This window comes from Rhinatrema bivittatum, chromosome 11, assembly GCF_901001135.1.
Source record: "Rhinatrema bivittatum chromosome 11, aRhiBiv1.1, whole genome shotgun sequence".
NCBI lineage: Eukaryota > Metazoa > Chordata > Amphibia > Gymnophiona > Rhinatrematidae > Rhinatrema > Rhinatrema bivittatum.
The window spans coordinates 18279722-18302070 of NC_042625.1; the positions used below are offsets into that span (position 1 = coordinate 18279722).

Consider the following 22349-nt stretch of genomic DNA (forward strand, 5'->3'; position numbering starts at 1 on the left):
TTTACCCAAGGAAATGGTTTTGAAAATTTCCCTCCAGAAATCTCTTTTCCCATTATCCAATCCCCCCCCCCCTCCCCCTAGTTACCAAGCTGGTCAGTTACGAAGGACTTCACTGGAACCTGAGTCAGGGTTACCAGTTTCTTGCCCCCCCCATCTTTTAGAAATCAGAAACAGATAACCTGGGAGGATAGGGTGTGAATACGGGAGTTGTATCCTTTTCAGAATTCCCTCTCTTCAAGCTGCTCCGTCCTCCCCCACTTCCCCATAATCAGTCTCGGATTATGGGGTCTGAACGGGTTGTGAGGATCTTATTGCTGTGTCAAGAAACAAAAGCATGTCAGCGCCCGAGGAAGGGGCCTTAGCCATCGTGGAAGCCTTCCAATATTTGTTAGCCTAAATACACGCAGGGCCTGCAACAACGGTTATTCTGGAACTGACCTTTTCTGGGGTCTCAAGTGTGTGTAATGCCACTAAAAAGCTAATAGTCCCAGCTTTCCAGAGATATAAATTATGTGTTAGTGCGACAAAATCACTTCCCAGGATTACTTGACTTAAAGGTGCAGAACAAAAAAATATTCCAAAATAGAAACTAGAAACAATAGTCTTTCAGATGCCCCAGACCTGCTGACAAACAATGAAAAATGCCTAAAGAAAATATTCTTGCTGGAATTTTTTACTTCAAAATGGCATCTGAATGTGCATTGCTTTCTTTACTACATTATGGAACTGTACCACACAAATCCTGCTTGTCTTGCATGGTAGTGAGGGTTGCAGCTCACCCCAGCTTGATGAAACAGTTCTGGCTTTGCCCCATTGGATGCATGGAGTTGTACTTCTGATTGGTGCATTGATTCCCCTTAGATAATCGGAACGACAGCTCCATGCATGCAACCGATCTGGGTGGCAGTCCTAATAGCATCTTTGAACAGAAGGCAGGGAAGGGAACTGGCAATAATGACATTGACAGCCATACCGCAGGCTTCTCCATATTAATCTGCTGTTTCATTAATAATTGTAGGTTTGTGGCAATAAAAAGAAAATATTTGGTTCTTTGTAGCTTTCATACTGGTGTTTCTTCCATGTCAACTATAATTCTTTGCTGCCATCCTGTGGACATTGCGAGAAACAAAGATAGAGACATTTTACAGATTTGTGACAAGTAAATGGCATTCGCCAAAAAAAAAGTAGATTTAATGACCTATTGATTCAAACTAGGAGTATGCAGACATGAGGATATATGAAATAGGATTACCCATTAAACATGTAGCTGAACTGTTATTGTAATTTACTAACTTGTCATATGTTAGCATAGATGATTCATTCGTTTAACTGCTCTCTACACTTAGGGCCAGATTTTTAAACTTATGTGCGGGCATAGATTTGTTTGCGCAACCTGTCGCAAACAAATCTACGCCCGATTTTATAAATTGCGCACACTACTCCCTATTAGAACCCATATCTAATTTCATTGACGTTTTTCTAAGACCCCTGGTCCCTCTCATCCCTTTGTACATCAGAGACTCATCACATATTATCAAAATATTAGAGGATCTTAAAATTCCTAATGAAGATGTCATCCTTGTCACAATGGATGTTGAGTCCCTATATACTAACATCCCACAATTAGATGCCCTTTGCGTTATAGAAGAAAATCTACTACAAATACACATACAAGAATTCCTACGCATTTCATTATGGACCTTGCCAACATAGCACTGACAAAATTAATTTTCCTTCAATAAAAAAATATTCATGCAAGTTAAAGGAGTAGCTATGGGCGCCAACATGGCCCCTTCCATTGCCAATTTATATATGGCAAAATTCAAAGAAAAATTTCTTGTCACACGTATGAAGGCAATATTTTACTATGGAGACGATATATCGATGATGTGTTTATGGTTTGGAAGGGTAACAATGAAGAATTAGCATCATTTCACTCGGCTGAATAATCTAGACAGCAATTTGAGATTTAGTCTGATTTCCAACAAGAGCTGTATTGCCTTTTTTGATATTTTGATAACATTGAAAGATGGCAAATTTATAACTGATATCTACCGCAAACCGACAGACATTAATAAACTTTTGGATTTTAACAGTTGCCACAGTTAGATCTCTTATCAAAAACCTTCCTTATTCTCAATTTTTGCGATTACGTAGACTTTGCACTAATGAGGATACTTTTAAAATAAGGGCTACCAAACTGAAGGAACGTTTTCAGGATAGGAATTATCCAGAAACATACATCAACAGTGGGCTCACAAGGCTAAAGAACAAAAAAGAGTAGAACTGTTAGTCACTAAACCTAGGCCGAAAAATTAAAAAATAATTTGTACTATCACATACAATCATATGTCTAAAATATTACTAAAATTTTGAACAAACATTGGCACATAATACAATCTTTACCTGCCTTTAAGAATAAAGAATTCATAATTGCACATAGAGATAAAAATCTCTCCTATGTGCCCACGCCATTTTTTAAGATGGCCCGGGCCCTCTATTGCTCCTACCATGTGACAGGGACCGACCAATGGCACCAGTAGCCCCGTCACATGGCAAGGGCAAAGGGCCACCGGCGCCATTTTGATTACTGACAGCCGACAGCCTGAGAAGGGGAGATCGCTCCCAGGACCCCCACTGGATCACCAGGGACTTTCGGCCAATTCAAGGAGGAAATAAAAGATGTAGTGTTTATATTAGTCCAATGTTGTATTTCATTTTCATATATCTGATATTCACCCTCTAAGAAGTAGGGTTTTTTTTTAGTTTTAACAATACTTATAAAGTATTTATTCAAAAGAAAAACTTTGATTAAGCATTATTGCAACCTTATACAAAATATAGCATATACGCATAGATCCACAATTCCTTAATGTCTTAATCTTACATCTCAACACCAGTGGCGTAGCCATGAGTGGGCCTGGGTGGGCAGCTGCCCACCCAATTTGGACCCAGACCCACCCAACTGGAACCAGAAGTGGAGCACCAGACCTGCAAGACTGTCGCGGGATCCAGGGGCAGATTGGGCTTCCCCCGGTGGGCCAGTCGAGCTGATCAGGTGGCCTCCTCTGCTCCTGCTCACATTGAGGGCGCCGCGTGGCTGTTTCGTAGTGATGAGCCCTGCAGCATGAGCAGGATAGGGTCAGTGGAAGCACTAGGCAATCGCCTGGGGTGCCACAGGTTTAGAGGCGACCCAGCAGCCACCTACTGCTTCCATCGGACTTGCTCAGAATTGTGAAAAAATTGTGTCCTGATTCCTGACACTGATGGCAGCTGCAGGACCTAGGCATGCAATTCTCAACCGGTGTGTTGCATGCTACTCGCAGCTGGTGGGGCTGAAGAAATGAAGACCGTTGCTGCTAGCCGCGGCCAGAGACCAGGCCAGTGGGGACAAAGAAATGAAGACCGTTGTTGCTAGCCGCCATCAGAGACTAGGCCGGCGGGGGATGAAGAAATGAAGACCAGTGCTGCTAGCCGCCACCAGAGATGAGCTGTTCAGCTGGGGGCCTTTGTGTGTATGTGTATTTCAGATCGGAAGAGTGCTTCTGTGTGTGTGTATGTGAGAAAGGAATGGAGCTTCTGTGTGTGTGTGTGTGTATGTGGTGTGTATGTGAGAAAGGAATGGTGCTTCTGTGTGTGAGACAGGGAAGGTGCTTCTGTGAGAGTATAATGTGTATGTGAGGCTGGAAGGGTGCTTCTGTATGTGTTGTGTATATGTGAGTCAGGGAGGGTACTTGTGTGTGTAAATGTGTGTACGAGAGAGGGATGGAGCATGTTTTTGGCTGGCTTGTGGCTGTGAGAGAGAGGGCATGTGTGTGATTGAGCCTGTTTGTAAGTGAGATAGAACTTGCCAGGTTCTTATGGCCTGGATTGGCCACTGTTGGAAACAGGATGCTGGGCTTGATGGACCCTTGGTCTGACCCAGCATGGCATTTTCTTATGTTCTTAACATGTGTGTGATTGAGAGCTTGTGTGTAAGTGAAATAGAGAGAGCATGTGTGTGATTGAAAGCCTGAGTGTAAGTAAGAGAGCGAGAGCATTGTGTGATTGAGAGAGACTGGCCATAAAGGTAATGTGTGTATGTATGAGAGAGACTGATCATGGATCATGTGTGTGCTTGTGTATGTGTGTGACAGAGAGACTGGTTGGGGAGATGATTGGTGTGTGAGAGACAGAAACTGGTCCTGAGGGTGTGACTGGTGTGTGTGTGTGTGTGTGTGTGTGTGTGTGTGTGTGTGTGTGCAAGAGAGATAAGGGACTGGTTGTGGTCCCTAAGGAAGAGGACCATGAGGACAGCTTCAGCAGCTACTGCTGCTTCTGGTGTGGCCTGCAAGGGAAAGGAGTAGGAGAACTGTTGGAGAGGATAAGTAAAGTTGGCTTTTTAAGTTCATTTTTCTTGATTGACTACCATTTTAATTATTGGTAGTATGTGATGTGTCTGATGTTTGAAATATTTTATTGGTGTTTGGTAAAGCTTTCAAAATTTGCATGTCTTTAATTACTGGATATTCTATTCATCAGCTGTTTTGAAATTATTTTATTAGTATGATTTTATGATTAATGATTTATATATCTTGATTTTACTGATTGTTTCATAAGGAATGGTGAAATTTTTGTTTTTCCATTGTTGCACTGTATAGAGTCTGGCATGTTGCGTTTTACAGTTCAGTTTTTGTCTGCAGATTTCTATTTATACTTTATGTGGCTTTATTCTGTATTTGGTGAGTGTTTGTGTTCTGCATGCAAAGACTGAGATGAAGCATTCTTTTCATGCCTTTTGACAAAGTACATTTTTAAAGAATAATTTTAGAATTTTCAAAGACTGCTAGTTTTTTTAGTCCAAACATTTCTTTCCAGCTTTTCATTCATACTTTTTTTTAGATTTAAGCCCCGGTTTGGCTTATTTATTTTATTAAATGTCCTACTTTGTACCTAATTTGTATTTTGTTTTTTTAGACCACAATAGAGAAGAGTTGGAGTTGTGCACAACTCTCCTGATTAAGAAATATTGGCTAAAATCTTTTCACAGATAAAGGTATACCCCACACCATTCATAACAATTTATAGCCCCTGAAGCAGCCCCTACATATGGGTGAAACTTGGCCCTAGTTGGGCAGTCTTTTATGTGATTAATAAAATCCACTTCATCTGAAAAAAAACCCCAACAACACTTTGATTAGGGTTCATTGAAGCTGACCAGATGGAACTCCCAGTGCCACAACTCATGTCTACAACATGTTCAACCACCACCTTGTTGCCCTTGGCGACAACCCTGGTGGGGCTGACACCCCAGTACTCAGAGTATACAGATGTGTTCTCTGAAAGAGGCCAAAAGGGCCAAAAAAAAAAACCCCAACTGTGGATGCACACCATAGGCCTGCGCCACAATTTAAACCTGGGGCAAGGTCTGGCTCCACACCTGTCATATTCCCTCGCGGTGTTCTAGCTATAGTACTGGTGTCTCCAAATGCATAAAGATGTTTGGGCCTATGTACACTCCTGTCCCACCTGCACAAGGCAGAAATCTTTGACAGGACAACCCTAGGGGTTTTACAGCCATTGTCAGCCCCTAGAGAACCCTGGACCCATTTGTCTACCGACTTTGTGGTGGATCTCCCTCTCTCGAATGGCTGCACAATCATTTGGGTCATAGTCAACCGATTCTTTAAGATGGCTCATTTCATCCCACTTCCTGGACTTCCCACGGCCCTGAAACTGGCCCGATTATTCACGTACCACATCTTCCGCCTCCATGGCCTGCCCAAATACATTATCTCTGACCATGCAGCTCAGTTTACGGCCAAGTACTGGTGTTCCCTCTGTAAAAAGTTTAACATTTTCTTGGACTATACAACAGCATACCACCCCCAAGCTAATAGTCTAAATGAACCAATCGCACATTGAAAAACTTCCTCAGATCTTATGCAAATGACCAACAGGATAACTGGGGCTCTCTCCTTCCATGGGCGGAGTTTTCCCACAACTCCCACATCAGCCCTGCTACAGGGTCATTTCCCTTCCAAATTGTTTATGGGAGACAGTCGTCACCCCCATTACCTATCCCTTTGACTGTTCCTGCGCCTGCGGCTCAATTGACTGCTCAGGAGCTATAAGAACTCTGGATCCATACTAAGGAAATGCTTCTGAAAGCGGCCGAGAGGGCCAAAAAACTACATAAGAATATAAGAAATTGCCATGCTGGGTCAGACCAAGGATCCATCAAGCCCAGCATCCTGTTTCCAACAGAGGCCAAACCAGGCCACAAGAACCTGGCAAGTACCCAAACACTAAGAAGATCCCATGCTACTGATGCCAGTAATAGCAGAGGCCATTCCCTAAGTCAACTTGATTAATAGCAGGTAATGGACTTCTCCTCCAAGAACTTCTCCAAACCTTTTTTAAACCCAGCTACACTAATTGCACTAACCACATCCTCTGGCAACAAATTCCAGAGCTTAATTGTGCATTGAGTGAAAAATAATTTTCTCTAATTCGTCTTAAATATGTTACTTGCTAACTTCATGGAGTACCCCCTAGTCTTAGCTTCCCTAATTTCTGTTATTTCATTGTATACCATAGGCTTGTGCCACAATAAAGGCCTGGGAACAAGGTCTGGCTCAGCATCCATCATGTTCAACTCCAGATAGCCTCCATGCAGCTTGCCCCACCAATACATTGGGCCCTTCCCAATCACCTGCCAGTTGGATCCAGTAACCTATCAGTTGTGCTTACCAGCTTCCCTAGGAATCCACAATGTATTCCATGTTTTACTGCTCAAACCTTTCATCCTCACTTGGCTCTCCAGGAAGCTAACTGTTTCAAGAGGTATCCTCTGAAGAAGATGTCACCTATCAAGTGAAAGAAATCCTGGATGTCAGACAACAAGCCAAGAGATGGGAGTACCTCATATCATGGGAAGGATATGGCCCGGAAGAAAATACATGGGAAACTCTTGAAGGAATTTCACGCCATGCATCCCAAGAAACTGAAACCCTCGGGGGGGGGGGGGGGGGGGGGGGGGGGGGTTAGAGTAGGGGGTACTGTTGCAGTCGATGATCCGCGGGTCCATCCTGAAGACTGCCACTCTTACCTCCACCTGCAGAGCCCTTTGATGCCTCAGCGCCGTCTTCCTCCTCCTGACACATCGGCAAGCAAGATGCACCATGGCTAGACAGCACACTGTGAAGCACTTGTGGAAGGATGCCGCCATTCCCAGCCCCGCACCCCTTTGGGTGCACACACGTCGACTGCCGACAATTTAAAGGGCCAGCAGCAGGAATCGGGTAAAGGCGCCTTCTGATAACATCATAGCCTGATCAGTATTTAAGGCCCTCCTGGACTTCCCTTCAGTGCCTCAGCAATAGGTCATCTCCTTTGCCTTAGCATTCCTGGTTCCTGTCTTCTGATCCTGGTTCCTGATTCATGCTGTGTTTCTGAGTGCTTGTGTTCTTCTGTCTCGTTCCCAGTTCCTTTGGCAGTCTGGTCCATCTTGAGCACATGTCTCCCTGGTCAGTCTTCCTCATCTGTCTTCAGCATCTCTTCCTGCTCCTGTGGTCCCTCATCCTCTTCTTCATTCCTTGTCTCTTTGGATTGGACTTCTGGCTTTGACCTTGGATTGGACCCTGACCCTGCTTGACCTCCGCCTGCCACTGACTAGTGCCTTTTACTGTTTTTGACCGAACTCTACCTGGCCTGACCTCTGCCTGAATCTCGACAGAGAACTTTGCCCGCCTTGACCACAGCCTGATTACCTGCTGCCTGCCCTGACTGCTGTGTGACCTGACTCCGCTTCCCCTACTATGCTGGTCCACATCTACTTCCACGTGTTGGTTCTTCATCTCCACAGAGGCCCACGCCTGACCCTGGCACCCGAGGGCTCAACCTAAGGTGAATGAGGGCAGGTATTGGTAAAGCTCCAGTTAGACCTCTGCTTCAGCCAGCTCCACCTGCAGGCTTCCTCCCTGCAGGTTGCGCCAACTCCCCCTCAGCCTTGCAACAGTTACAATATTGGTAGATGTATTTCTTATTGGTTTAGTTGTCTGATTTTACTATGTAGGAATGAATTTTCAAAGGAGTTTCACATGTAAAATAACATACGCATGTAAGAAACATGTGCATATGCTATTTGATAAATCTTGAGAATAGTATGTGCGTACTTGCACTATGATGCATACATTTTTATTTGGGGGTGGAGGAGCTGTGTAGGTGTGTTGTGGGGCAGTGTTCAGAAATATGCACACAAGTTGCTATTTTGTAAGAGATATGTGCACATATATTACCAAACATGTCCAAACATTTTTAAATCTTCTAATAGACTTGCACATTTGAAATCGGATGTCTTTTGCTTGAACCTCTTGGGTGGGAGGACTGGGTGAACTGGTGGGGGTTCAGGGTGAAGTGCTATAGGATCTAGGTGAACTGGAGAAGAATTGGGCGAACTGGTGGAGGTATTGGCAAACTAATCTAAGTATATATTCAAGTAGGTATTTTCCGAACAGCATATGCACTTAGACAGTAACTATTAAACAGACACACAAGCACACCTGTGTGCACATTCATTGGCCTGCAACCAGGGCCGCGCCATTTTATAATATATACGCGTATATGTGTGCATGCTATCAAATAGCCTGGCTGCGTGCAGTGGATGCATGCCTATGCATGCAAATGCATTTCCCCCTCGTAAGTGGGGGATTTTAAAAGACTCATGTGCTGACACCATTATCAGTTTTACCAGTTTCTTCCCAGTTCACACAGGCAAGGACTATTACTTCCAAATCCCCCTAGTTTAATAGCCTTTCTTCTTCCCTGCTAGCCCACCAATCTGTCTATTTGTCTTTATTTTATACTGTAACTTGCACGTCATCCATAGAAGTAAAGTTACGCAGCAGCCGCCTGGTGCACATAAGTATTTACGTGCTAATTTCAATGTGAAATCCAGGGATGCCCAGACCAAGCCCATGCCCCGCCCCTTTTGTGGAACTTTTCATTTGTGTGTATTGCGGCATGCACACATGTACTCGGACCGTTTTTAACATCTACTCGGCGTGCACAGGCCCAACTTGTGTGCCTATCTCCCGGTTTTATAAACATAAATTATCTACCACTGCATTTAAATCTGGGATACTAGGTAGACATACCGTATATATTTTACATGCCTAATATCTATGCGTGTACATTCGTAAAATAAAGAGTTTTCTAGCATTGGAAATATACTCATTAACTACAATATACATGCACACTTTCAGGGCAGAAATACAGGGAATTTTATAAACTCTGTAGCACCTGCCACGCAGTTTATAAAATACTTGTACAAATCTCTGTGCATCCATTTACACTTGCAAATTGTGTACCATGGATAGTTTTGAAAGCTGGATTCAAGAAGTATTTGGTCAATGTCAATCAAGAACAGATTGAATAAGGAGAATTTGAAAATAAGCCATCTTGACAGGTTTTTTTTTACCTGCGAATACTACATTTGGGTCAATAAAATTATTATACTATGATTTTTTTTCTCTCAGACAGATAAAACCTGGTTATCAAATTATTGAAAGATATGTGGAGCTTCTATCAGAATTTGCCCATTTTTTGTTCAACAGAATTCATCATGTAGATACTCAGAAAATGTGAGATATATATACATATATATAGTGCACATATTTCATTTCATATACAGTACTCAATGAAATGATTCTTCCGTATATATAGCATGGGTAAAAAAAACTCTTGACAGCTTGCTAGCATCCTTTAGCATTTCTTAATAATACACACATTAAATAAAATCACTTTTATCAGATATTTGCTTTTCTAAAATCTTGCCTCCTGGTATAGAAATTGCCAACAACAATCCATTTGTCAATTATTAATACATATTATATTGGCCAGAAACTAGTTTGACTTTCCAAAGTGTATCCAAGAATTGCTTAATGTCAGTGCCTGATATTGGTTTCCGGCAATCATTATTTAAGAGAGAAAGGCGTTATGCAAACATTTTTTTCTCATGCCCTGCCTTCTCTTGGATTATGATTCACAATGTATTCTTTTGATTTTTTAAAAAAGAATCAAAAATTAATCCGTCTCTGATCATATGGAAAACTTTAGAGTCTGATCCGTTTTCAGATTGAAAAAATATGATTTAAAAGGAGAGGTGTATCAGAGAATACCTTAATCCCATCTTTGCCATCTGAATAGCCCATCTCTGTTCTGAGCATGATAAGAATTGTGCCTGCACCTAGACTTGACTTTCAATGTTTTACAGTACAGAATTCAAACTGAGGGCGAGCAGAATAGACATAGCAGGTAAATGACAGAGCCCAATGGCATCACTTTGCGATATTCCTGACTCTGGCTTCTCTTCCATGGGCTGCCAAGGTCTTTGAGCAGAGACAGCAATCACAGCCCTCTGGAGACAGTTCCAAAATACGATTCGGCAAGATCCAAATACATTTTTAATATTATGGTTTGCTTCTACCGTCTCCATTGGAAGATTGTTCCTTGCATCCACCACCCATGTTGTGAAGGAATAGGTTAGTATAGAGTCAGTCTACCCCTTTTTAACATCATGCATGGCCTTTTCCTAGAATTTGTTTTCTAATGAAAATGCTTCTTGTGTATTATTTACTTACTCCTGTAAGATATTTGGATATCTCTAGCATACACCCCCCTCTTCCTCCTCTTTCCTAGGGAGCACATGTTTATGACTTGAAATCTAACTCCAAGGGGCTTACAATACAAACTGCACCATTTTAAAACCCATCTCTGGACTGATTCCACTTTGTTTACATCTTTTGGAGAGACAAACTCCAGAATTGTCAGTCACAGGACTCCATTATCACCTCCTTTTTTTTTCTTTGGGTTCTACTTCTCCCTAGCATTCCTCTGGCTGTCACCACTGCCTTGACAAACAGTTTGGTACTTCTGTCATAGACATAGAGTACTGCATACATGGTAGGAAAAGGAAAACAAGCTATTCCAAAGATGTACCTTTCCTGGATGGTTAGCAGTCATGGAACTAGGCCTGATGGCTACCAGGTTTGGTCCAGCATACGTGTGGATGAGCTGAGATTGGTAACGATGCTGAAGGGTATTGATGACACTTGACTCATTTAGGCTAATGAGCATGGCTAGATCTTCTGCATAGTCTAACTTGGAAGGATTTGTCTGCGTACAAAAAGAAAACATTTTGAAAAAGCATAGAACAGCATTTTTGTCAAAAATGTCATAAGCATGCATGTACATTCCTGTTATATAATGAAAGATCATGTTTATAAAGTCCTATCAAATAAAACTAAATAACCACAGAGTGATAATGAGCAAAGTAAGCAAATTTATATGATAGAAACCATCATAAAACCTTGAGAGCTTTCAAAAATTCATTTAACAGTGTTGTCCAGTATATGAAACTTATACAAGCCATTTAGATGTGACTCAACTCAAATTATTTCATGACTATTATAGTTTTATCATTTTCACTTGCACATTAAAAAGCACAAAATTTTAAGACACTTATCTTAATCTGTCCAGTGGAAAGTCTTTTTTTGCCCTAAATCCTCCCAACATCTCAGGACAGCCTTGCCATTGCACTATGTTGCACTATGCCATGTGACACAATGTGCTGTGCTGTCAATTCCATTATATTCCTCCTTTAGCTTTGTGACTAAACCAATTCTTCCTCTCGCCTTCACTTTTATAAACCTACTATCTTGTCATGGATAAAATTTTGCAAAAAGCCATCAACCAAATTTCTTTATGTTGACAGAAATCTTCTTCCAGAACACTTTGGTAAAACTAAAGCAGCAATACTTTCGACAAAGACTCCAGATATTTGACTGTTTCTTACTCTGCTACTCTTTTTTTTTATCAAGCGTCCTTTTCTATTCTCAAATATTTTTCTTTCTTATTGTTTTGCATCTGCTTTGGAACAAAATGACTCTCCCTTTCATATTATAGCTTTAACCCCTGTTAACAACTGCATCCTCTAAGATCATTCTTCATTCAATCATTAATACTGTACTTACATTATAGGATAGTGAGGAGCAGACAGGCTAGGCTTATGTTTGAATTTAGCATCGTGTGCTCCTCAATTACAAAAACTTTTTTTTTCTCTTCCATAAAATGAGAAAATGGGAGAAGAAACGAAATCATTAAGGGTCTAATTGCTCAGTAGGCTAAATAGATATTTTTTGCTAGAACAGCTATGCAAAAATCTCTTGTTCAAAGTTACCAATAGATCTCTTTGACCTTCAACAATATTGCAGAGAAAACTTATCTATTTGCATTTTTTTTAAAATGGGTCCAGGCTCATTCTGGTGCACAGTACTCGGGATGCTATGTTTATTGGAATGAGCAGACTATCAATGATAACAATGTAGCACCTCTATTTAAAGAGCTAGAAAGACAAGGCTAGCATGAATGATGGAAAAAGACTATGTCAAATAGAAAATAGGAGAGGTCATCAAGGTAATTTGCCATTCCCGTGGGATGTAAGAAGCACCAGGCAACAAATCTGTAGCACGTATGAAGAGAGAGAAAATAAGTACTGAGAAGTTCAATCAGAGAACCAGAAAATATGGCGGAATGATATAAAAATACTCTCAACTATCTTGGTCGCCACTGGCCTAATTACCTTGATGTATGTATTTCACTTTATAAGCTCCAAAACGAAGGTCACTTTGGCAGAATACAATTATTAAAAAGGACATTTGTAGTACCATTAATGACTGTGATCACAGAACATATCCTGGTTTACAAGTGAAGTTTGCCCAAAGCATTTGGAGACACTACCAAGTAAGAGACAATAGTCTGCTTTCCATAGTTTTTTCATATTTTAAGATAAACTATGAAAAGGGTTAGTTCTCTAGCATGATAGCTTTCAATGAAAACCATTGTGTATTTTCTTCTAAATTTAATTCTACCTTTTTTTTAACTCCCCAAAACATTACCATCACTCCCTTTACAACTGTGTGAATTAATTTTTATCATTTATTTATTTATTTATTTAACACTTTTCTATACCGACCTTCATGGTAGAGACCATATCAGGTCGGTTCACATCGAATAGGGGAACTGAACCAAGAACAGTAACCAAAAACAAAAGGTTGAACATGAAAAAGCAAAGTTACATTTAACAGGGAAATTAAACTTGGAGGCATAGACTGCTGGAAGGAAGGAAAGGCTAGAGATAGCGGAGACATTATTAGTATAAACAGAGCAGTCAGGAGGCTCTTATTCTGGTCTTAGGGGTAAAATGGAAATCCATTGCTCCTAAAGGAAGTTCTGTCGACTATTGTGTGTCATGGGTATCTGAGAAGGCTTGGCGGAAAAGCCAGGTCTTAAGTTTTTTCTTGAATGTTGGTAGGCAGGGCTCCATTCTGAGGTCAGCTGGGATGTCGTTCCAGATAGTTGGGCCTGCTGTTGAAAAGGATCGGTCTTTAGTTGAGATGAGGCGTGTAGCTTTTGTAGGTGGGGTCTGTAGGGTTCCTTTATATATTTCTCTAGTCGGTCTGTTGGTGAGGTGGAGATTGAGGGGGAATTCGAGGTCCAGATGCAAGTGATTGTAGATGACTTTGTGGATTAAAGTGAGTGATTTGTGGAGGATTCTGTACTTCACTGGGAGCCAGTGTAGGTTACGTAGGATGGGAGATATGTGTTCTCCCCGGTTGGTGTTAGTCAAGATTCTTGCGGCAGCGTTCTGTATCAACTGTAGCGGCTTGGTGGTAGAGCTGGGGAGTCCCAAGAGGAGTGCACTGCAGTAGTCGATTTTAGCAAATATCAAGGCTTGCAGAACTGTTCTGAAGTCGTGGAAAAAAAGTAGGGGTTTGAGTCTTTTTAGGACTTGAAGCCTGTAGAAACAATCTTTGGTTGTGGTGTTGATCATTTTCTTGAGGTTTAAGCGGTTGTCTAGTAACACCCCGAGATCTCGTACGTGGGTATGCATGAGCTGGGTGTTAAGGATGGTCTGTGGGAGTGGGTTGTCTTGGTTAGAGGAGATGAGGAGGAGTTCGGTCTTGGATGCGTTAAGGACCAAGTTGAGGCTGTTAAGAAGGCTGGTGATCCGATTTAGGCAGTTGTTCCAGAGTGAGAGTGATTTTGCGATGGATTCTGTTATCGGAATCAAAATCTGCACGTCATCTGCATACAGAAAATGAATAAGGTTAAGGTCTGTTAGAAGCTGACAGAGTGGGAGGAGGTATATATTAAAGAGAGTGGGTGATAACGATGATCCTTGGGGTACTCCGAGTGAGGACCTTGTTGAAGGAGATTCTTTATTATTTATTTTAACTTTGTAACTTCTGTTACTAAGGAAAGACGTGAACCAACTGAGGGCTGAACCTGATATACCTATTTCTGCTAGGAGAGTCAGAAGGATGGTGTGGTTGACGGTGTCGAAGGCTGCTGAGATGTCCAATAGAACTAGGAGGAAGGAATGGCCCTTGTCTAATCCCAGAATGATATGGTCTGTTAAGGAAATGAGGAGTGTTTCTGTATTGCGAGATTTGCGGAATCCGTATTGGGAGGGGAATAGGATGTTGTGATCCTCTAGATATTCTGATAGCTGAGTGTTAACCAGTTTCTCTGTAAGTTTGGCTAAGAACGGTAGATTTGAGATGGGGCGGAAGTTAGCAGGTTCTTTGGGGTCTAAGTTATGCTTCTTGAGGAGGGGTTTAAGGGAAGCGGATTTTAAGCTATCTGGGTATCTCCCTTGAGCTAATGAGCAGTTTATAATATTAGCTAGAGGTCCTGCAATCATGTTTGGAATCAGTAGCAGGAGTTTGGATGGTATCTTGTCTGCTGGATGGCTAGATGGTTTCTGTTTCTTAAGGAGATATTCAATCTCCCCGGGAGATGTCAGATCGAAGTTGTCGAGCTTGATTCCAGTATGGGAGTGAGTGGTGGAGAATGTAGAGTATGTGGTGGTGTTGGTTGGTAGGAGAGCCAGGGTATTTGTGATCTTCTGTTGAAAGAAAGAAGCAAGTTCATTGGCCTTGGATTGTGCTATATCATCAGGTATCGTTGGTGGGGATGACTTTGTGATTTGTGACACATAAGAGAAAAGTGCCTTGGCGTCATATTGGAGGTTGTGGATTTTACTTGCATAGTATTCTCTTTTTGACTTTAGGATTGAGGTCCTATAATGGTGTAGGGTTCCTTTGTAGGATGAGAGTGTGACAGAGTTGGGGGCTTTGCGCCATCTATTTTCTCTGTGGCGAAGGATTTGTTTCATCCGTATTAGCTCCGTGGAGAACCATGGTTGTTTTCCTTTCTTTTCAAGGTTTATTGTTTTGGAGACTGCAGGGCATATCTTGTTAGCTACTGCTTCCGTGATGTTGTGCCATGAAAGAACTGCCGATTCAGAGTTGGATAAGTCCAGGTTTGAGAGTTCTTTCGTAAGATGGTCGCTGAGAGTCTCGGATGAACATGTTTTCCTGTAGTGAATGGTGGACTGAGGTTGCGGGCTGTAAGTTTGTTGTTTAGCGGCGATCTTGGTGGTTATCAGAAAGTGATCTGACCAGGGTACTGGAGTGCAGGTGGGTGTCGATGAGCAACTGAATTTTGAGTTGATGAAGATGAGATCCAACGTGTGTCCTCCTTTGTGAGTGGGGTTGTTGACGATTTGCGTGAATCCCATTGCACTGAGGGAATTGAGGAGGGTTTCGCAGTTGGGGGAGAGGGGTGAAGCGTCGGTATGTAAGTTAAAGTCTCCCATGATCATGGTAGGGAGATCATGGTACCTTAGTCTCCCATGATCATGGTAGGGAGATCATGGTACCTTAGCTTCCAAAAATAAGGAACAAATCATAAGAACATAAGATTTGCCATACTGGGTCAGACCAAGGGTCCATCAAGCCCAGTATCCTGTCTCCAACAGTGGCCAATCCAGGTCACAAGTACCTGGCAGGATCCAAGGAGTAGAGAGATTCCAGGCTGTTTATCCCAAGAATAAGCAGTGGATTTCTGCAACTCTACCTTAATAATGGTTTATGGACTTTTTCTCCAGGAACCTGTCCAAACCTTTTTAAACCCAGCTACACCAACAGCTGTGCTGACAGCATCACCTCCTTGAATATGTGAAAACCAAAGCAAAGCAATAAGCTATGACATTATAATTTACAGTAGCAAACAGTTTCTTCCTTATTTTAGTCAGTAATGTCAATCATCAGGGCTTCAATCTAGCTATCATGGTAGCTAAAGCTGAAATCCTGATGGTTGGTGTTACAGATCACAAGTTTTAACCTTTTGTAGTAATTCAAACTTTGTATGTATTACCATCTGTCTGCCTCTGCAGTTCTTCACTTTGGAATCAGAATTTCACTTTTAGAATTATTTTTTTCACTCACTCTGTGGATGTTTTCTTCATCCACATCCTTTATAGTGTTATCGGCCTCGCAGCGAATTCTCACTTTTCCCTCGGGTAATTCTGGCGTCCCAACATCTGGTTTCAGTTCAGTGGCTATAAAAGTAAAGCAGTTTCATTCCTTGTTCAAACAACTTTCATTTGAATCACATAAATATCAGTCAAGGAGCACTATTAGAAGAGAAAGTAGTTGTAATCAAACAAATGTAAAGTCTATGGGAAGTATTGAACTATTGGCCCCGGAGGAGTGGGTCTGAAGCTCTAGCAAAAAGCTATCCAATTAATGAAAAATGGAAGAGCTGTTGGTACTTTTGGTCTTCAGGCATTTGTGTGTGGAGTTATGACAAAGCAGGTTGGAAGTGATCAGCAGGTAGACCCACCCTGCCTGCTCAGCTGCTTTTGTGATAGCCCGCAGGGAGTTGTTGGCATGCCATTGTTTGTAGAGGATGGGGTCTGAGCTGGGTCATGCTGAATACACAGGGCTGTGCTAGATCTTCCCATTTGTCTACAAGGTAAGAGAATCCATGTTACTGGACTGTCTTGTTTTGTTTTGTTTTCTGCACCTGTAAGTCAGGAAACCTGTGGTAGGCTCTGAACTTCTGTTTCTTCCATTAAACCTTCCTGAAAAGTGTGACTGTTGCATGGTATTTGACCCAGACCCTGACAAGGAAGAAACATAAACCACAAGAGAAATATTCAGTAATAACTGCCCAGCAGCAGGCAGTGTTGACTGTAGGGGAATGCTGGGCCTTGAGCAGGCTGGAAGGGGAGGGACTGTCTTATATCTCCACCACCACCACACAGGCTGCAAGGAAGAACATGTTGGGTGATAGATGGGCGGTGGACTACTGTGACAGCCTAGGGCCTCAGCAAGGTGCAGGGCCTGCAACAGTTGTCCCAATTTTCTTCCCCCCAACCCTTCATCCCCCAAGGCTGGTCTGACAGCAGGGTGTTTAGAGAGGGGCAGTAGTTAATGCCCTCTCTGGAGGACTGATTAGGATCTTTTAGCCTGGACAAGAGAGCAAGGCAGCAATTTTCATTAAGCCACAGACTGGCAAAGTACATGGATACCCTTGGACCTGTGTTCTTTGAGCAAAATTTTGTAGGCCCTGCTGTTTCTGTGGACAAGGTTATCTGGGGAAAAGTATGATTGTACATTGGAAATTATGTATGTGTAGTAGTTACCTAACTCCACAGTTAGAGGGCCCAATCCCTCTGAATTGCCTTCTAGATGACACAAATACAGAAGCATATTTCCCATAGGTACCAAATGGGAAAATCCCTTTACCACATCTGGCGATGTCCCATCCCAGAAGAATTATTGTTACCATGAGTTTGAATTTGTGTTAGGTTTTCTTTTTTACTTTTTTTTTTCTCAGAATATTTTGACTCAGACACTGAGAATAAATCAACCAGTGAAACGAGGTATTTCTAGGCAAATGATGTTCTGTGCTCCAACCAATTAAATGGATTTCCCTCAGCCTGCTCTTCAACTTAAAATGCCTACAGACAGATCATGCCATCTGATGGTGGGGGCACGGAGGGAAGGAGGCCAAAGGACCTTCTCATCTCTTGAAAGATCAACCACCCCACAAGATACTCATCCTGCAAGTGAATAATAATGTTCGGTAGAGCATTTTATTGCCCACTGCAGATCATATATTTAACAGATGGTGCCCTACAGTGGCAGTCTCTGCTGCACAGTGTACTGCCTAAGTAATTAACAGCACATGACAAGGTATAGATGAAATGATTTTGAGCAAGCTCAGCATTCAAATTCTGTTCACGCAGGCCCTGAAGTGTGATATTGCTCTTCTATAATTCCATGGGACTAGACAAACGGCTTTTACTTTTCTTTTTTTCATTTTACTGTAACACTTTTTTTTTTTTTACAAAATGAAAAAAAACAAACATTATGATCCAACTGATGCATTAGAGGAGTCTGCACAGCCCCATGATGTTGTCATTAGAGGATACTCTTATCAGAAGAAGTCAAAACGTGGTTTGGTGGCAGGGCCATCAGAGATGCAGCAGTCTTCCTCCCCCCGTTGCTGAATGTAAGCACACCACGTTCACAGCTTGTCTGACCCAACAGATAGCTATTCTGAATCCGGATCCCCTGCATGCCAGTGTAGTACTGCGGGCTGAATCAGAGCCAGGCACCCCACCCCCCCCTGCTTTTAATTTCCAAAAGCACATTTTTACACCATATATCTTATCAGATTTGCCGTGTTTGCCCAGGTCCCTTCAACTTCACGCTTCACGATACATCTGGGGCATGCACTGAAATCCCTTAATGGCAGCCAGATAATGAGGTTTGTGCTTGGCTGTTTGCTTCTGGGATGTCAAGTGGCTTCTTATTAGTCTGCAATAGTAAGTTATTGTCCAAATGGGAATTACCCAGAGCAAATCCATCTTTGTGAACAAGCCAAACTTGCTCTGTCTCGTACCATACGTCTTCTGGCACCTAAGGAAAAAGAAAAAGCTCCAAGTCAGTACATCTTGAAACAGCCATAGCCTGGCAAAAAGCATGAAAACAAAGGGTCTGCCTTCATCGGATATAGACCATATTTTGTTAACCTGTTACTGACTTTTTTTTTTTTTAATTCTTGCTAGACCTGAAGTAAAGGGACCTATGTGCTATAACTCAAGCTAAAAATTGTTTAGCTTGCACATTATTAAATAGGCAGTGCATTTCATTTTAGCATGTGCACATCAAAATAAAGAGCCTCCATAGCATGGGAACTATTAGCATGCATGCTAACCAAAATAATGTAGACTATGGGGTATATCTTCAAACCTGCGTGCGGGTGTAGATTTGTTCGCGCAACCCGGAGTGAACAAATCTACACCTGATTTTATAATCCAGGGTCGGCGTGCGCAAGGGGATGCACAATTGTGCAACATGCACACGCCTAGCCACGCAGGCTTCCTCTATTCCCTCCACCCCCCACCTTCCCCTATCTAACCCGCTTCCCAGCCCTATCTAAACCCCTCCCACTGTTATCGTTGAAGTTACGCCTGCCTCCGGGTAGGCGTAACTTGTGCGCACCGGCCGGCTGCCGGCGCACCATCCCCCAGCACGACGGCTGTTCCGGAGGCCTCGGTCCCACCCCCAGGATGCCCCTTTTTTTAAGCCCTGGGACATACGCGCGTCCCGGGGCTTGCACGCGCCGCCGAGCCTATGCAAAATAGGCTCGGCACGCGCAGGGGCAGATTTTCTCAGGTTGCGCGCGTAACCTTTGAAAATCTGCCCCTATGAGGGTAAGTTACACCAGTTGTCAAAAGAAACCTATCTACATCTGAAAAGTATTCCACCAAAACTCCCCACCCACGATTAGACCTGCTAATTTGTGTACAGGAAATTTTCTGAAAAATTGGTGTGTCCTGAAAATTCAAAAGTATGCATTGCACATACGTCCAAATCCTTCCCCAAGAACGCCTCAAGCGTGTAAGTTTACCCACGTATCGTGTGAGCAGTTTTGTAAGAAGGCATTTTTGCGGGTAAAGCCCTGTCCTATCTGCAGAAATGCCATTGAGAATAACCCTCACAATGCACTAATAGTGCTTGTGTGCTAAATCGCATGCACACTAAGCTTTAATGCATAGGCCTCTAAAAATGCATGTAATAGTAATATAGGGGCATTTATTAATTCAAGCGTTCTCCCTCTGCTAGCAAAGGTTTAATTTTTAGTTATAGCTGAGACATGAAAATGGTCCCTGCCACTTTTTTCTTAAAGTTTGAAAGAAAAAAATGTTTTATGCAAAACATTTATATTCTGTCATTTTCAATACAAATCATTTGGATCACAGTCCTTTTGAAAGAGAGAGATTTCCCGCCCCACCCCTCCTATTGCTGTAAAATTCCAGGGGGAAGAGAGAGAGAGAGGGGGGGGGGGTTTGAGCTTTTGTAATATCAGATCTGGAGAAGACGATGCTGTGCCATTTGTTGGCAGTCAGTAGCTCCCAGGGTGTGGGGGTGTACATATGTGTGTGTGCGTCAGTGAACGCACCGATGTGGCGGTAATTTTATAACATCCGCATGCATATGTGCTTATGTTATAAAACAGCCCCAGCGCACATATGTGTGCGCCCAGGTGTAAGCGGGCACCCATAGCTGCGTAAGTAGGGAGATTTTATAGCAGGTGAGTGTGTGGGGATGCTGTCACCAGTTTCCCCAATTCATCCACCAGTTTTCCCCCTCTGTATAATTAGGTTCTCCGAAGCCCCCTGGCTTGTTAGCCTGCATTCCCGCACAGTTGACCCAGTTCCTTCAAACCCCTTACAGATGCCACCTCAATAGCAGAAGTAAAGTTACAGCACGTTAGACCTGGGCATGCGCCCGGGCACGTGAGCATTTAAGCGCCCAAGTCTGGGCCCCGCCCTGGAATGCCCACACCATGCCCCTTTTATTTGTGCACGTACGGGAATGTGTGCATGTACCGCATGCACGTGGATCTATTAATTTTGGTACCCGCTGGGCTTTCAAATTTCACTTTCAACATTAAATCAGCAAGGGATGGAGCTTTATAATGACCTCATCCCTCTGAGCCTATTGGACAATGTTGAAATTAAAACTGACAAATGGTAAACTGCTGTCTCAGAACCAAGTACTAATATTGTATGGTTTGCATTAATTAAACCTTGTCCTCAATTCAGCCAAGACAGAACTCCTCCTCATCTCTTCCAACCATTCTATCCAGCCTCCACTCCCTCTCTCCAACACCATGGTCACCCAAGTAAGAGACCTCGGAGCGGTTGTATGAATCTTAAAAAATTCATCAACCACACAAGCAAAGACGGTTTCTACAAATTGCAAGTTCTAAAAAGACTCAAACCACTCCTCCATTTCCACGACTTCAGGACAGTCCTCCAGGCAACACTTTTCGCCAAGTTAGACTACTGCAACGCACTCCTACTAGGTCTCCCTGCCTCCAGCACCAAACCTCTTCAGATGCTTCAGAATGCGGCAGCCAGAATCCTGACAAACACTAACCGCAGAGAACACATCACTCCCATCCTCAGGAATCTGCACTGGCTCCCAATAAGTTATAGAATCTTGCACAAGGCCCTTACCATCATCCACAAATCCATTCATAATCAGCTCCCTCTCGACCTTCAGTTCCCATTGAAACTCCACTCAGCTTCAAGACCCATCAGAGAAGCCTACAAAGGTACCCTGCACACCCCCACAACCAAATCCACCCTTCGCACAGCCACCAGAGAACGGGCCTTCTCGACAGCGGGACCGGCCATCTGGAATGCCGCCACCCCCAACGCGGATCTTAGAATGGAACCCTGCCGCTTGACATTTAGGAAAAATCTTAAGACCTGGCTCTTTAGACTAGCATTCCCGTAATCAACTACCCCCTCCCTCACTCCTGTCTCTACACCTCCCTCCCCCCCCCCTCCCATTCCCTGCCCCTGCTTATTCAATCCAGGTTACTTCATGAATGCCAGTATGCCAGACCTCGCCTTTCATGGCTCAAGATCCCTCCTATGTACATTTGTTTAACTTGACCTTTAGTTAATCTTTTCTGGTTTCCTTCTAGTTGTAGCCCTAGCTACGTCATACCCCAAGTTCTCTCGACCCTGTTTTATTGTAACTTTATCTATCCTGCTGCTACCTCGTTATCTGTTCTTGTTAATGTTCTTAGCGATTTTACTTCTCTTGTTCCTTGTAAACCGATATGATCGAGATCATGAAGGTCGGTATAGAAAAGAGTTAAATAAATAAATAAATACATTTAGGGACCAATGCAAAAAGCTGAGCATTAAAACCGTGTGCTGAAATTCCACGCAGTTTCTTAATGCTCGTGCTCATTTTTTTTTTTAAACTCCTCATGAAGTAAGCAAATGGGGTGCTGATGCATCTGGCGTTTTCAAAAATGTGCACAAGCTGGAAAATGAGTACAAAGAAAAGGCTTAGCACCCAGCAAAACACAATTTATGCGTATAACATTTTATGCCCAGAAAACATGGCTTATGTGTACAAATC

At 42.7% G+C, this 22349-nt stretch overlaps 1 protein-coding gene across 1 annotated transcript in view; it reads right to left on the minus strand.

Moving 5' to 3' along the window:
- Positions 1-22349, minus strand: part of MYO18B (myosin XVIIIB) — an 815563-nt gene that overhangs the window by 744717 nt on the left and 48497 nt on the right. Inside the window, exons 6-8 of the mRNA XM_029619020.1 lie at positions 18752-18818; positions 16335-16447; positions 10981-11157 (exon numbers count right to left, since the gene is read on the minus strand). Coding sequence (XP_029474880.1) covers positions 10981-11157; positions 16335-16447; positions 18752-18818 — 357 coding nt within the window. The remainder of the gene's footprint in view (positions 1-10980; positions 11158-16334; positions 16448-18751; positions 18819-22349) is intronic.